Here is a 14,813-nt window from a genome sequence, read left to right on the forward strand (position 1 = left end):
CACTGTGCTGTGACTGTTTCTACTGGAAGGTTCTCATTACCATTCAGGGGTTTTGCTGGCTCATCAGTGAATCGTGGACAGCATTTCGATCACTGAAGTGTGGCCCAGAAACCAGAGAAAGGATCGGAAATAGAGTCTATAAAAGGCTTTCCTTAAATTCTAAGATTGATTGGGTTCTTGAATAGGACTAAGTTCTTTGGCTTCAGTGTTATTATTTCTTATGTATCCCAGAGGAAGTGACAGTACACTCACCCCCTCCATCCCTTTCTTTAAATCTTAGTATTCTTATTTATCTGTCAGGAAAATAAGAACAGCAACATGTAATGGACTGAATGTGCTTTTTTTTTTTTTTTAATTGAAAAGAACAATTCCCTTAATCCCAGTAGCACTGGGCTGAGATCTAAGGTTTTGATCCAACTTTCATTATTTGCCAACATCTGCAAGATAATTATATTATCAGCTATAAGAGGATCAAGTTAAGCATCTTCTTGGACAAATGATTTTCAGATACTAGTCAAAAAGTAAATCTATTTTTTAGTTGCTACTTGGCATTTTTTTTATCTAGGTTTTGCTTAATCAGAGTTCTAATTAGAATTAGTTGCAATTTTGACTGTCAAATTAAATATTTTTAAAACAGTAAGGGTTTCACAGAGCACATTGCTTTGCTACCATTTCCAATGGGGTAGGTTCTGTATCTCAAGAACAGAAACTCCAATCAGACAGGATAAAATTAATAAGAAAACCTAGACTTTTGAACTTGAAAATTCATATTTGCAGGCAGTCTTGTGTAATTTTACAAGACTATGCTTTGATAAAACAAAAGCAAGTATTTGATCTTCAAAGACTTCAAAACCCCACAAAGCGGTATTTTGCTCTTTGTATACTTTGTGTTCTGACAATAGCTCTTGTCTTTGTTCAACATTATTCCATTCTGCTCATTTTTCAAATACTTTGACCATATTTAGGTTTCCTGAACAGTTTGGATTGTGTACCCCACACAACACATCACCTTTGAGACAGTGTGATCTAACAAACTTGTGACAATCCTGTTGCCACTTCTGGTATTTTCTCTTCTCTTTTTCCACATTCAGAGTTCACACCTCATCATTATTTCTTTTTATAACCCGTGTTCAGCTTTGTATTATTACCAGTGAACAAAGCACATGAACCAAACTCATACTAGACTTTAAGAATAAATGTTAGATTAAAATTCCAAGTATCTCAGAGGGCAAAAAAGCCTTCTCAAGGTTAAAATTGCTTTGCAGTTAGTATAATATAAAAAAAAAGAAAAAAATGTAAGGTACAAAGTATTTTTCATGTTCACAAGGAATTGGTCGGTTGATAACAGGCTTAAATTTCATCAGGGAAAATTTTAGTTACACTTCAGGAAAAATAGATTTAACCATGTTCATTTAGTTGAACATTAGAAGGACAGTCTGTTATTTGAATATTTTACAATGTGAATAGACAAGCCTCTGTCAGGAATTGTTTTAGTTAATTGAAGGCTACTGTCAGGCAAAGGGATGGATTTTATTGCCCCTTCAAATCCCTCTTTATTGTATGTGCCTCATTTTCAGTTGAAGGTGCCCACTTTTCAGATTTATGTAACCTTTGACATGGAAAGGTGTCTATAAAAGATGTTTTGCCCTCAGCTGTTACATGGTCTTTGCAGATATTGAGCTTGAGCTGTTTCATTCTAGAGCAGCACAAGGCCAAGTACAAGGTGATATTCTCAAGGTAACATGACCCTAAGCAAGGCAAGAAAATGCCTGCCCCAGCTGACCCTCAACTATTTAGTAATGTATTATCTCCCCACACATTCTGTCAGATGGTTTGAGGTTAACGAGAAAAAGAGCTGATGTGGATATCTGGAACAAAGGGCTGAATTTCTCAGCAAGCTAAGCAAGGCAAGAAAGTATTTTGTCTACTGATATTACCTAACAATCTAAAGATTCAGCCAACCCTTCAGAGACTGACATGATGATGCCTCTGATGGAAGGTGGAGGTATAATATTAGTTAAGTATTCTATGTTTTCCTTGCTGCTTACCAGCACTTTTCTAACATTGTCCAGGTTTATTCAGCAGAAAATTTTCTGACACCATGTTGTCATTTCAGCAATGATAGTGCTGAATAATGAGTGTCATTGGCATGTTGTGAAATCTGTCTGAACCCTCTGTGCACTCTTTTCATTTACACTAGAATTACTGAAAGGTGAATTAATTACTTTGGGTAGATTCCTCTACAGCCTGCAACTAAGAGAAAAAGGGAAGAAGCAGTTCTGCCAAGAACAGCTGTGACTACTGTAAAATGAAGCTATCAGATCATCTTCCTCCGGTTGTAATACCAGACATTGCAAAGGCTCTTGAGATGTGCAACTATACAGGAACAGAGATCTGTTCACATCTGCAGGAGACATTGAAACATCTGCATACAGCACAATGGTTATGTCACATGCAGTTGGACCGTGGTGTTTACTTAGCTGTTTATTTGAGGTAAGGATTACAGGCCTACAAACTGAGCTGAAATTCACTTCAGGGTCAGGTTTGTATGAGGTTTTAAGAGTCAGCTATTGGTTTGTTTGAGACTACTTCACTGTCAGTAGACTAGACAGAAAAGTTCCTCTAAAGGAGATTGTAGGGGATCCTCCAGAAAATGTTGATGGAGGGATTGTGGCACTCTGCTCTCAACCCTTGCTCTGATGACATATAGAAACAGTTCTCACAGTTAATGGATATTGTTAATTATTGTTAAGTTGAGCTGAGAAGCCAAAGGCAGCCAAAGCAATGCTACCTCACATCCTCTATGTCTGCAAGTATCTCCCAACAATAGGTGTATTTCAGCAGCACTAGAAGAATCAGCATTTGTCCTTTGCACTTTTTCAGTCACTGATTTTAATTGCTGATCACTGCAAGTGAAGAAGCAATTAAATATGAAGTGTGATTTGAGGCCTCAGTTCTGTATGATACTGAGCATGCCTGTATTTGTATATAACTGTGCATTGTTATGACTCAGCTGATGATAAATCTGGCGCAGTTGAGGTCACTCACCATCTTGCAGGATGAAACCATGGAATGAAATGTCACTTCTTATCAATAGTGAAGACAGAAATAGTGGATTTATTATGTGTATTGATTGAATGACCAGATTAAGAATCTTTGAGGATAACATCAGAGAGATGAGGAAACTTTCATTTCTTTGTTGCTCTAGCACACATTTTATTTACAGTTTCCTGAAAGAAAAAAAATGTCTATTGGCTCTTGATATCAGTTTCTAGTGGACCACAGACTGCTCTGATAACTGCAATTGCAATGAGGAATGTGACAAATCCATGTTTGAGATATGCTGAGTGCCAAATTCTAGTGTTTCTCCCTGGGTCACAAGTATGGATGTGTGTCAACGCAAGGCAGGAGCTTGAGAGCAGTAACAGTAGCTACAATGGGAGTGGGAGAGATGAGAAATTAATACTGTCACTAAAAGCAGATGATAGCTCAGAGAAGAACAGAGAAGCAACATTGCCAGTGTCATGATTTTAGTCTTAAGATACCTTTTATCATTTAACAGCATCTACAGAAAGATGTTTGGGTTAGACTTTCCAGGTTCCTTTCCTTACAAGTTTTCTACACATATTTTTATCATTATCTGATATTCTATGATAGCTGTATTAGTAACCTTTGTAAAAACTACTAGTGATGTCCAGAGGAGATAACTAAAATTGCAGCTGGGAAGTAATGTCAGGAATAATAAACTCTTGAAACCAATCTTCACTGTTTTCATGTGAATAACTTGACAGTAATGCATCAGGAAAATAAAAATCAGGAAATAGAAACATAGTGATGTAAAACACAGGTGTAAAGCAATGCACTCATAATAGCAGTAATAGAATTTGGGGGCAAATCTAGGTAGAGTGATACCAAGAAATTCTCCTGGACTTAGTTCTTCACTTTGTTGCAGACAACAAAGTAGTCATCACAGAAAGAACTATCATGAATTCTGGAAAAGAAGACTACAATGCAAGCTGTTGACTTTGGTTAATGTTTTTGTAAAACTGTCCAGAAGACATAAGAAAGAATTGGATGAGAATGAGAACTTTAAGTAAAAAAGATGATGCTGGACATACTCCATAGTGTCAGCTGCCATTCCACTGTCATGGTGGGAGTAACCGATTTATTGCATGATTTTGGAGGTGCCTTCTTAATGTATATTTCAGTAGAAGGTTTTGAATACTGAAAATTACAAAGCTAGCCAGCAGTCTCTTATGTGATCACACTTTCAGGTGTCTGTCTGCACAATTGTGTAAATTCAGAGAGGGTGGCTCCTTTAAGCCTCTGAGCTATCACTCAACATTAAAATCCTGAAGATTCCAACCATATTTCATCTGGCCCTTCTCTGATAGTGAGTAGCAGCAACTATTGGGCAGAATACAAGAACCTGAAGTATTGTCCCCACATCTCTTCATAAAAACATTTGGGCTTCGCCTGAAAATTTTTAGTACAGTGTATTGGCATTGCTATGAGATAGAGTGGCTGTGATGATGCTGTGACATTACCAGACTGAATCCTCTAAAAACATTTTCCATGTAAGGCAATAGGACACTCACTCTGTCAATACAAATTTGGGATGATTATGGCATTTTATGAAAGGGATTGCTGTTATTCAAATTTGGGCTGGTTTTGATTTTTTTTTTTTTCACAAAAATAATAGTATATCAGTATATTTAGATGCACAGAAGGGAAAGTTACAAAACTCTAGACCAGAAATGGATTTATTTATAAGTTACGAAATATGAAGTTATCCTTAAATACAAATAGTAATAGAAACAAACAGAAAGCTTGTACAAAGGTAACAGAAGAATGCTTAAGTGAACAAGGTCATGCTGGAATCATGTGAACAGAACTCGTGATTTTCTGTGATCATTCACTTACATTTAAAATAAAACTAGGTCCTGACCTCTGTGATTTACAATGCAGGGGGAATCTGGAAATCTTGTCCCAGACTGACAATCCATTGTTTATTGAGAATCATATGGGCTTAGTATTACAAATCTATGTCCACGTAAAACAGGATAAAATTCTATTTTCTAATATTTTTCATTCAGCTATCCTTTCCAGAAATGTTTCAGCAACCATGTTTCAGCAACCTGTGTGCCATATGTGAAAATATCTGAGTTATGAATTTACTGAATTCCTTTCCAAAGAAGATTTATTCTCCAGGGACTTTGAGCTCAGCATGGGTAAAGTGGTAAGCATGAAGATCAGAAGGCTTTTCCTTAATTCTGGATTGATTCAGATGCTTTAATATAATATTGTTAAGTTTCTTCAGCTCTTCTATGTTCTTCTTTTCAGATAGTAGTCTGCTTGATATTTGGTCCACCTCATTTCTAGTTTGAACTTGAAAAGGAAAATGTACCATATTAAATTGGCAACACTTAAGTCAAAAGCATCACTACCTTCACTTGTATTTCTGTGAGACTTTGTAAGGAATTATGATAACTAAAAATATTTAAAAAGAAGACGACTGCAGAACTTAATAATAAGAAGTTAGTTATACATCTGGTGGGTTTACCTGCTCACTACATTATTTTTTGCTTATTTGCTGGATTCTTTTTTTAGTTTAATGCAGAGTAATAAAATCATATATGGCTCAGATAATTTTTGCAGTTTTCAGGAGCATACCCCTCAGTGTGCACAGGGAAATGTCTTATTTAGGGGCTTCAAAATCCAATTTGTGGTTAAGTATGTACATGTATTTTATTTTAAATTAAAGAAAAATTATTGCAAATACTGGCATTTCAAGGCCAGCCTTCTCAGGCACACCAATATGCACTTTTGGAGCTATTTTTATTTTGACCTTCTGAAGTTAAAATAATTTACCCATGGGTTTTGAAATTTGTTTCATAGTGGCAATGTTAAGTAAATCTATGCATGTGGTTTACAAACATGTCAGATTATATAACACACTATATCTATACGTATCTAAAAAAAACATTGTAACATAAACTGAAACACCACTGGAAATTGGTTTCAAAAGCCACAGGCCTCCACCAACCAAATCAAACTGCTTTAATTCTTGTAACAAAGCTTTTCACTTTAGTTTATATTTTTTTTTGCACAAGAGCAACCCAATCCTAATTTTTCTATATCAAGTCTCTACTTTTAGCAGCTCCATGTTAAATAAATCTGAAATTCAAGTATGAGATATTTCAACTATGATTTTACAATCATGTTACTTAAAATCTACTTTATGTTCTTTACTTATCTGATATTTGTTTTGAGTGCCTGTAAAAAAATTTAGTCAAGGCTAGAATTTCCTGGCCTAGAAGAATAATCAGGATTTTCTTTATGTTTCAGCAAATTCCCTACTACAGGATATAAGAAGTCTTGATTTCATATGGGTTCCAATTCTTTCAAAAGAGAGTTATAAATTGAAATCATGCACCTCAGATTCTGTTCAATATTATTAGATCAGAAAACCCCAAGATGACAACAGTTCCATTAATCAGCCATGTCTTTAGCTAAACCTGCCTGATCAGTCCTAAAAGTTGCAACAGTAATTGTGTCTACAGATTCAATGCTACATGCAAATCTTGATAAATGTCTAATTCTTTTTCTTATGCTTAAGACCTTCTTAGTTCCAAATCAATTTCCAGTCAGTACTCTGATGACAAAGGGTCAGGTCTTGCTTCAGGTAGCCTGATTTAAATGTTAGCTTGGGTGGAATTCCAGTTTCAGTGGAATGACCCCAATACTGAATTTTATCTGGAAAGGAATGGAAGGCATATTGCCAAAGTATCCACTGCCATACAATTACCCTTAAATTTTAATTTCATTTCCAGTCAGCATTTTTAGCAACACAGTACAGTGCTGCTGAGGTAAATTCTTCACACATGTTGAAGCTCACAAATCCTTAGCACTAAGAATAAAATTGTGCCTTTTAGCCCTGAGAGAGTGTTGTTTGCCTGTGCTTCTGCCCCTAGGAACACGATCCAGTGCCCATCCAAAGCCTTTGACCATGCAAATACAGGAGTAGAATGTTATAAGGTAGCATGACACATTTCAGCAAAATTATTTTTTGCAATCAACCCTATATTTTTAAGAACTACTCTTTGGTTTACTTACATATTAAGAATATTACAAATGAAACAAGTACCAAACTGACGACCAAAGTAAGAATAAAGATGCTGAAGAACAAACACTGGTTTCTTGTGTTGCTCCCTCCCATGCTTTCTCCAGTACCACCAGTGTTCTCTTCCTGATCTGTTAAGAGATGACAAATCATTTGGTGATACAGTTTTTCAAGGTTGGTTAGGATAAGCATGAAGAAATGCTTCTGGCTTCATGGAATGATGCAGGATACATTGTCTATTTAGTCAACAGATTTTATTTCCTGTGATATTTTATGAAAAGGGAAGAAATCAACTTTATGAACTCAGCTTGAATTTGGAAATATAAAAAAATTATGCATCTGTTATAGTTGTTAGAACACACTCAACAAAAATGTTTCTGTTGTTGAAGTTGACCTGTTTTACCATTTAGAGTTTTACAGCCATTTTACACATACAAAGGTTGCAATGAAGTTTTCATCAGGCAGCTTTGTAAGGGCTTGATTGCATTTAACCTTTTCAAAAGGGATGAAAGAGAAATTCATATTGAAAACCAACATCCACATTCATCCTCTAGATATGCTTCTTTTTCTGTTTAATGAGAAGTATCCCTGGGACGATTAATTTCCCAAAGTAAACATCTCAGTTAAGCGCCTAATGTTGGATAGAATGAATGTAGGTCTTGACTGTTTTATCTTAAAACAAATGTTTTCAATATTCTTCATCTTTAGGATTTGTTGGTTTCATTCCAGTAAAAAATTAGGTACCTATGCTCGCAATTGTCAAGAGTGGAACAGACTATCGTATGGACTACATATGTTGTCCTTTAAGCACAGGACGAATGAGGGGGAAAAGGAAAGGCACTTGCAATGCTGACCTTGAATCAGCTTTACAAGCCAGTTCATTGCTTTTTAAAGAACGTGTCGCATATATAGGGAAAGTCAGTAGTTTGTCTCATAGAAACAGTTGCAATCAATGTGAGGTGGCATTAAGCCCCAAAGATATCAAGTCAAGTGAACACCATGCGGAAATTCTTGTGAATGTAAAAAATTTACACTCGAGCCAGATTTGTTTAATGTTAAGTTTTTGTACTACTGCAATAATTTACAAAGATTTGGGTTTATTTTCTGTCTTGAAGGGAGGAGGAAGCTAATGTAATTTCACTTTGGTGTCAGTCTCATACATACTAAAATTACATGCAAATTACTGTAATTTATCCTTCTGTAATTGGTGTCTTGCCATTCTGAAAGGGAGAGTAGTATGTGCATCTGTGAAAAATGTATTTCTAGACCACATTCTTGTTTTAGCTGGTGGAAATCTCTGAGATCTTTGCAACTGAGACTGCAATGAAAAAGCTGAGGAAAGGCTGTATATGCCATTATAGTGCTTTAATAATGACCCTACCTAGGGCTTAGCAATTCCCTGAGCTGGTAGATCTCAGGGAATATCTCTGGTTTTCTTTATTTTGTGTTTAACCCACTCCTGTCCATGAGTAAGCTGAAATATTTTCCTATTTGTCCTTTGAGGTTCTCTTGTTATTCCCTTAGCATTCATAACAAATGTACCACACACTAAGTGTCTGCACCAATATTGCTTTGTAATCAGAATAATAGGGATGGGCAGGGCCTGCTACTGCTGCCTACCAGGCATCCTAAGTTATCAATAGTGGTCTCAAAAGTGCTCTGAGCTCACTCTGCCTAATGAATGCTTCTTACTGTTTAATCAGGCTGAGCATGCCAGGCTGCAGTGTTGTGAGGATTGGTGAGCACACATTCTTGTCAAACTGCAAACAGTAGGAAATTTTATCATCTAAAACATGAAATTACTGCATGGCTTCTACTGAAACAACCAAACAGTATATACATTTTAAACAGCTTTTGACATAACTGTGATTTTCTGGCAAGAGAACTAGAGTTTATGCTGCTGAGTAAGGTAGCTGACAGGATGATATATCTACAGACTCTCCAAGCTTAAAAGCTACATTAAAAGAATAATCCTAGAAGGAGCCAAAGGGTTTTACAAATTTATGAATAAAATACTTACTAAACTACTATTTTTTGCTGTTGAAATGTAGGGAAGGGCATGAATGTGATTATTCCAGAGAATCACATGTTTCCACAGAACCTTGTATATTTACCTGAAAAGTCAATAATACTGTCCAGTAAAATTGCAAAAGAAAGCACAACAGTTACACTGAGTTTCTTTAAAATTAAAATTTATGTACATCATTGTCTTATTTTTTATGTGTAGAAGAGAAAATATCAAGATAATCTGCATATGAGAATATAGTACTCTATGTCTAAAATGTTTGCATTAAATGCAGAAACCAGTACCACTCAAGCTAGTTGGATTAGGAGAAGTTAGGGGACTTGGAAACAGAAGTCATTAGAAAACATTTAAGACCCATAACTAGAAGCATGATTAGGTTATGGCCCCTCAAAACACATTCCAACATAGCTGTTGATCTATAAATTTCTTCACTTAAATTTGCCATTACAATAAGGGAAGTAAAAGCAGACTCAAATATTGTTATGTGGAATGCTGCTGAAGACCTCCAGGTTTTAAAATATTTTCATGTCACAAAGAACTCAAACTGTAGCTATCACCAGGTGAAAATACTCTTGTTGCTGTGAGAATCAAAGGCAAAAGCCTTACCAAATCAGTAGAAATGCGGGAGCCATAACTGAAACTGTAAGTAAAGAAAGTCCAGAGAGTAAAATGCTTAAATGTTTCACAGGATAATTCAGGTAACTGGTTTGAGTTCTTAGGAAATATGTCTTAAAGGAATGAACAGAAATTCTCAGGTGCTTCCATTGCCAGATATGAATTTTAGTGCTTGGGAAGAGCTATGATGCTATTTATTTAGTAGGTGTATATTGGACATTACTATAGAGACATTATCCTGCAAGTGATCACCTCATAAATCCCAACTGAAAAGGAAGATAAGTTCAGGTTGGACAGTAAATCCTTAACTAAATGGAAGGATTTTCAGGAACCTAAAGCAGAAATACTGAGCAGAGACAGCTAAATCATTGTCTGATTTAAATTATGCCATTTTCGATCTTTTTCATACATTTTTCAGTACAGAGCTTGGCATACTTATTGGCCTCTTAGGCTGTTACCTCAGTAATGCACAATATGGATTGTATATATAGAAATCCACAGATCACTTATCATACATACCTAGTGAATGCTGGGATTCAGCTGGGCAAACATTTAGCTTGTTTAGGTTGTTTAGGGAATCAACTACATAAAGTTTTCCTTCTTCATGAGTATCAGGCAGGTTAAATTCCAAGGGAGGCTTCTCCATTGTCTTAGTATATTATCCTTTGATACGGTGAGTACTTGGTAAGACGTGGTGTGAGATCCTGACCACAGTGAAAGCCAGACCTTCACTAACACTTCCAGAAAGGATGTCATTCAGGTCCTCTTCTTTCAGCATCAAGTAATTGAGAGATAAGACAGGGAAAGCAGGTATGAATGTAGAAATAAGCAACAGGAGTATGTGTCTGTTTATACACCTTAGAATATCACTGAAGTTATTATTTGTGAAAATGGAACAAAAAATAGTAGTCTTGTAATGCAGTTCTACTTCACACAGTTTTGGACAAATTTAAGAAGTTTTTCTTCAGACTAATACCCCTTGCTTTAAAAAAGGCACTGCAGGAGGTTCAGTGAGTAAAAACAGTTTCGCTGTAGAGTCCAGGTGCATGAACTCAGTGAATGATCCTTAATATAAATAGAGTTTTGAAAGAAGATTATATATAGAAAATAAGCAGTTTTAGGGAAGTGGCTTCTATGTATTGCACATTATTCCTTATCAGTGTTTTGCTTTTCTTTACACTAATCTGATAGCAAAAATGTCTTTTGAAACAAGCTAGAAACTTCTAGCTATAGGGAGATGCAGACACCCTAAGTGGGCATGTTTGTCTACAATTGTCACTGAAAACTCCCTCTGTAATTATTGAAGAAAAACACATTCTTCCAGATAATATCCCTCTTATTCTAAGATATATCTTTCTTACCTTAGAACGACAGCCTAAATGTACATTTTTCTTGCTAGTGAATGTACGGAGGGAGCCCCCACAGATTAGTTTAAATTGGGAGTAGAATGCATCTTATCAATTTAGTATTTTATAAAGCTCCCAAGTTCAATTTTATCTGCCAATGTGAATCAGCACTTCATGGGATGCAAACCTCTCTTGATGACATGTGTTAAGCACCCAAGGGTGATTTCTGAATCCTAGATGGGTTGAACTGTCCTCTTGACATGCTTCTGAGCCTTCTCTTCCTCTCCAAGGAATACAGAACACAGTGTGTCCAGCTCCTTAATATAACACTTAAATTAAAAACCTAAAATTTTAGCCCTGATGGTTTGCAGACAATACTCACTCCTTCCCTCATCAAACCAAATGCAGAAGATTGTTGTAATTCCCCCAAATCTAAGCACGAAGTAGACATTCAATGAGCCTCAGTAAGTCTGAAGACCAAGCACTGAAACCAATCCTGGCAACAGGACAACGGGGCTCGTTCTCCTGCTAGTGGAGACTGACAGGACTATATGGGTACTTTCATTTCTTTTTAACACCCCATAAGAAAAGAGTACAACTATTTTTTTTCTCTCTGTTCAGAAGTGTTGCTTCAAAGCACAAAGAAAATGCAGAAAAGCTGGCATAATAGGGGTTAACCTTACCTAGTATATGATTTTTAGGTGTGCAGCAGTAACTTCAGGACAGAGGGCTGTGCCTGCTGTCCTTCCTCTAGAACATGACATGGTACCAGGCAGCAGTCTGTGAGCCACGTCCCATCAGAGCTGGCTCTGTTCTGCTGTCTCCCCGCATGCACATCCTCAGCCAACGCAATCACTATGGAGCCCTGTGTTTGAACAGTGTGCTAAAAGTTACCACTTTGGGCACAAAGGCTAATGGTTATTTTTGGGATTGCGAAGAGCAGTTGTTTCTCTATTTTGATTAATGCCTCCCTGCAGCTTCAGGGAAGACTCTTCTTAACAACTTGAACTGTAATAAATGTGAGTACCTTTGATTCATTAGTATTATGAATTGTATGTTTCTGCACTTGCTACTAATTATTTAAGTATTTGCACATGTAAACACAGTGAAGATTACCATTATTAATTCAAAAAAGTTTATATTACATTTGTTTGATTCCATTAACATGCCAAAGGAAAAAGGATAAAACATCAGTGTCACTGGACAAAAGTTTTGATTATTTTCCCAACAAACCAATCTAAACATTGGGACCTTTGGATTCACTTTATCTTGCCCTTTCACCTTGCCTAAAGAATCTTTTCCCCCATGCAACTTTTAAATTTCTTCTTAAGTTGTTGTGGTAAAAAGAAAAACTTAGAATGAGAACACACTGAAAGTTCTTAACAGAAAAAAAAGAAAATAAAATCTAAAAAGTTAAGAAAAAGGAGAATGAAACATTACTTACAACATTCAGGTAATGTGCTAGTATGGAAGAAATCAGCCAGTGAAAATCATGTGAAGAAAACTTGTTCTGAAGTTCCTTTCTCTACTTTTAGTCCCATAGGAAGCTGTGGAGTCCTGCAGTACCCATAAAGATAGCTATGAAACAGACTGCCCCTTTCAGTCTATATTTAGAGTTCAACGTGGCTAAGTATACTCACTTCACAAAACTGATCTGCTAAAACTGAAATCAGCACATACACAGCTCTATTATATTGGAGTCATGATAATATCCCATCATGGAGAATGAGGGTTGTTACTGGTGATCAGTATTTTGCTAACCTTTTGGTTAGTGCTAAACCTCTCAGGTTTAGGGCTTGTCTAAAATGCATTTGCCATGCTGAAGAGTCATATCTGCAACACTGTAGCTATGAGTAACCAGTTTGCTATGCAGCAGAATCATATCTACAGTATTGCAGTCATAGTTTTAAAGTCACAGACTAGAAAAACCAGGGTCTTTCCCCCCTTCTCCCATATGCTTTATGAATTCAAATGTATTCAAATTCAAAAGTATTATATGGTGGACTAATTTGTCTGGCATACTTATTTGTTCAAAGATTAAATTCTGATGAACTGGTGGTGAGTAGTGCAATTGATCCTTTCCTGACAGTTCTTTTGATCACCTTTTCCCTTGCTGACACTGCAGAAGGCAGTGTTACAGCACACTGTATCGACAGGCAGCTGACAGACAGGACTGCAGCTCAAAACAACAAATACTTTCTGAAGCCCCCCCATGTCTAAAAATCTGAATCCCTTTAAACTGCCCATAAACACATTTATCTCTCAGGAAACAACAGAATAATGAGCCTGACTCATATTTCCCACCCTAAGCTGCCATGTTCTGCTGCTCAGAATTGCTCCCTTTCTGTAGAAGACTCGTGGAAGTCCTCCCTCCAAATAAGGCTGTGCAAGCCAGAATTAAAAACAAACAAAACCAAACAAACAACCCCCCAAAAAATAAAAAACCAACAAAAACATAAAACCAAAAACCAGCAGTGATTTCCATACCCCAAAAACTCCTGACACCAACATAAATGTAAGAGAAGGACCCAGGCCTCTCCAGTTCTAAGCTTCAAAAGATCTGCAAACCCAAAGGATGGCTCCAGGGCTGTGGAAGAGTCACCTCTGCAACAGCCCTGGAAGCCACGCGGGTCACCGTGGGTGGCAGCTACAGTGTAAGTGGGAAAAGAGCAAGTACCTGCTTGGCCCCCTGCCAGGAGCTGCTGCAGAAACTCTGGGCAGGAGGCTAGCAGAAGTGCCTGGCAAAGGACACCAAAGGTGACTATTATGCAGAAGCCACAGGAAACATCAGCTGGCTCCAGGGAACAGTGTAGCTTAAAGGGAATGGTCTTGGGCTGGGCAAGTACAGGCACACAGCTTCACCTCGTTCAAGGATCAGGTTTTTCTCTGCTTGTATGACACTGACATGAGTTCATCAGTTTTGTGTAGTCCAAGTGATCAGTTTTGCAAGCCAAACAAGTTCTTACATAGGGGAGTATTTGAAGGGTGAAAAAAAAAGGGTAAAGTGTAAAGTACAACTCATTAGTATGCACTGACTTTCTGGAATAGGTTCAGCTGTAATCAGAAACTGGGAGGGGAAAAAAAAAAAACAACCAACCACTCCACCCCAAACCCAACCCTCCCTTATCAGAGCAGGCAACAGTTTCCAGGGGGCAGTGCTGTTTTCAATGCAATGTTTACTTGAGCTGCTGATAAACATTTTAAGAATGTTTATTTGAACAAGCACTTTTATAGATCTTCAGGTTCAGAAGCTCCAGCCATCTAGGTTTTAGTAACTTAACACCTCCCCGCCCACTGTTCCTAAGACAGTTCTGTTACTGGCACATTTCAGTCCTATGAAATCAGAAGTTGAGGTTAAAAGAGTAGTTTTCAACATGATGAAAACAGGGAAGGTGGAATGGTTCCTCTAAGTTAGAGGATGTGTTCCACAGCCCCAAAACCAGAAAACTTTTGACCACTGGAGAAGCAATGACAAATCAAGATTAGACTGTTGTGCAGACCACATGCAAGTATGAGACACCTTTGAAACACAGCAAGGTAGACTTGCATGTACTATCTCCTAACGCACTGGGAATACCCCCCAGCACATGTTTGAACCAGCATATAAACAAACCCATCCCTTTCAACCTTTAGGTTTTACCAGTGCTACAGCTTTTCATTCATATATAATTATTTATAAAAATAATAATTATTTTTACAGAGA

General features: G+C 37.0%; 1 protein-coding gene across 4 annotated transcripts; it reads right to left on the minus strand.

Moving 5' to 3' along the window:
- Positions 1–4,745: 4,745 nt before the first annotated feature.
- LSMEM1 (leucine rich single-pass membrane protein 1) lies at positions 4,746–13,763 on the minus strand. 4 transcript variants are annotated; one of them, XM_015628549.3, is made up of 6 exons: positions 13,598–13,762; positions 12,555–12,667; positions 11,794–11,975; positions 10,284–10,532; positions 7,117–7,254; positions 4,746–5,388 (listed from the first exon to the last, which is right to left on the minus strand). In XM_015628549.3, exons 4-6 carry the CDS (start codon positions 10,408–10,410, stop codon positions 5,201–5,203), a joined length of 453 nt encoding a protein of 150 aa, XP_015484035.1. In that variant the 5' UTR covers positions 10,411–10,532; positions 11,794–11,975; positions 12,555–12,667; positions 13,598–13,762; the 3' UTR covers positions 4,746–5,200. The 4 variants fall into 4 exon arrangements, with proteins under 4 accessions (XP_015484035.1, XP_015484038.1, XP_018862286.1 ...); XM_015628552.3 differs by lacking the exon at positions 11,794–11,975 and having other exon boundaries at positions 12,751–13,763; XM_019006741.2 differs by having other exon boundaries at positions 10,284–10,529; positions 12,555–13,763.
- Between the last annotated feature and the right edge of the window lie 1,050 nt (positions 13,764–14,813).

The sequence above is a fragment of the Parus major genome, chromosome 1A (assembly GCF_001522545.3).
Source record: "Parus major isolate Abel chromosome 1A, Parus_major1.1, whole genome shotgun sequence".
Lineage (NCBI taxonomy): Eukaryota > Metazoa > Chordata > Aves > Passeriformes > Paridae > Parus > Parus major.

Excerpts from the sequence above, each read along its gene's own strand:
- LSMEM1 (XM_015628552.3), bottom strand. The coding sequence starts at position 10,410 with ATGGAGAAGCCTCCCTTGGAATTTAACCTGCCTGATACTCATGAAGAA. Across the intron at positions 7,255-10,283 it reads TGAATCCCAGCATTCACTAG|ATCAGGAAGAGAACACTGGT; the intron begins GTATGTATGATA and ends ATCTCTTAACAG. Across the intron at positions 5,389-7,116 it reads ATTTGTAATATTCTTAATAT|TTCAAACTAGAAATGAGGTG; the intron begins GTAAGTAAACCA and ends TTCCTTTTCAAG.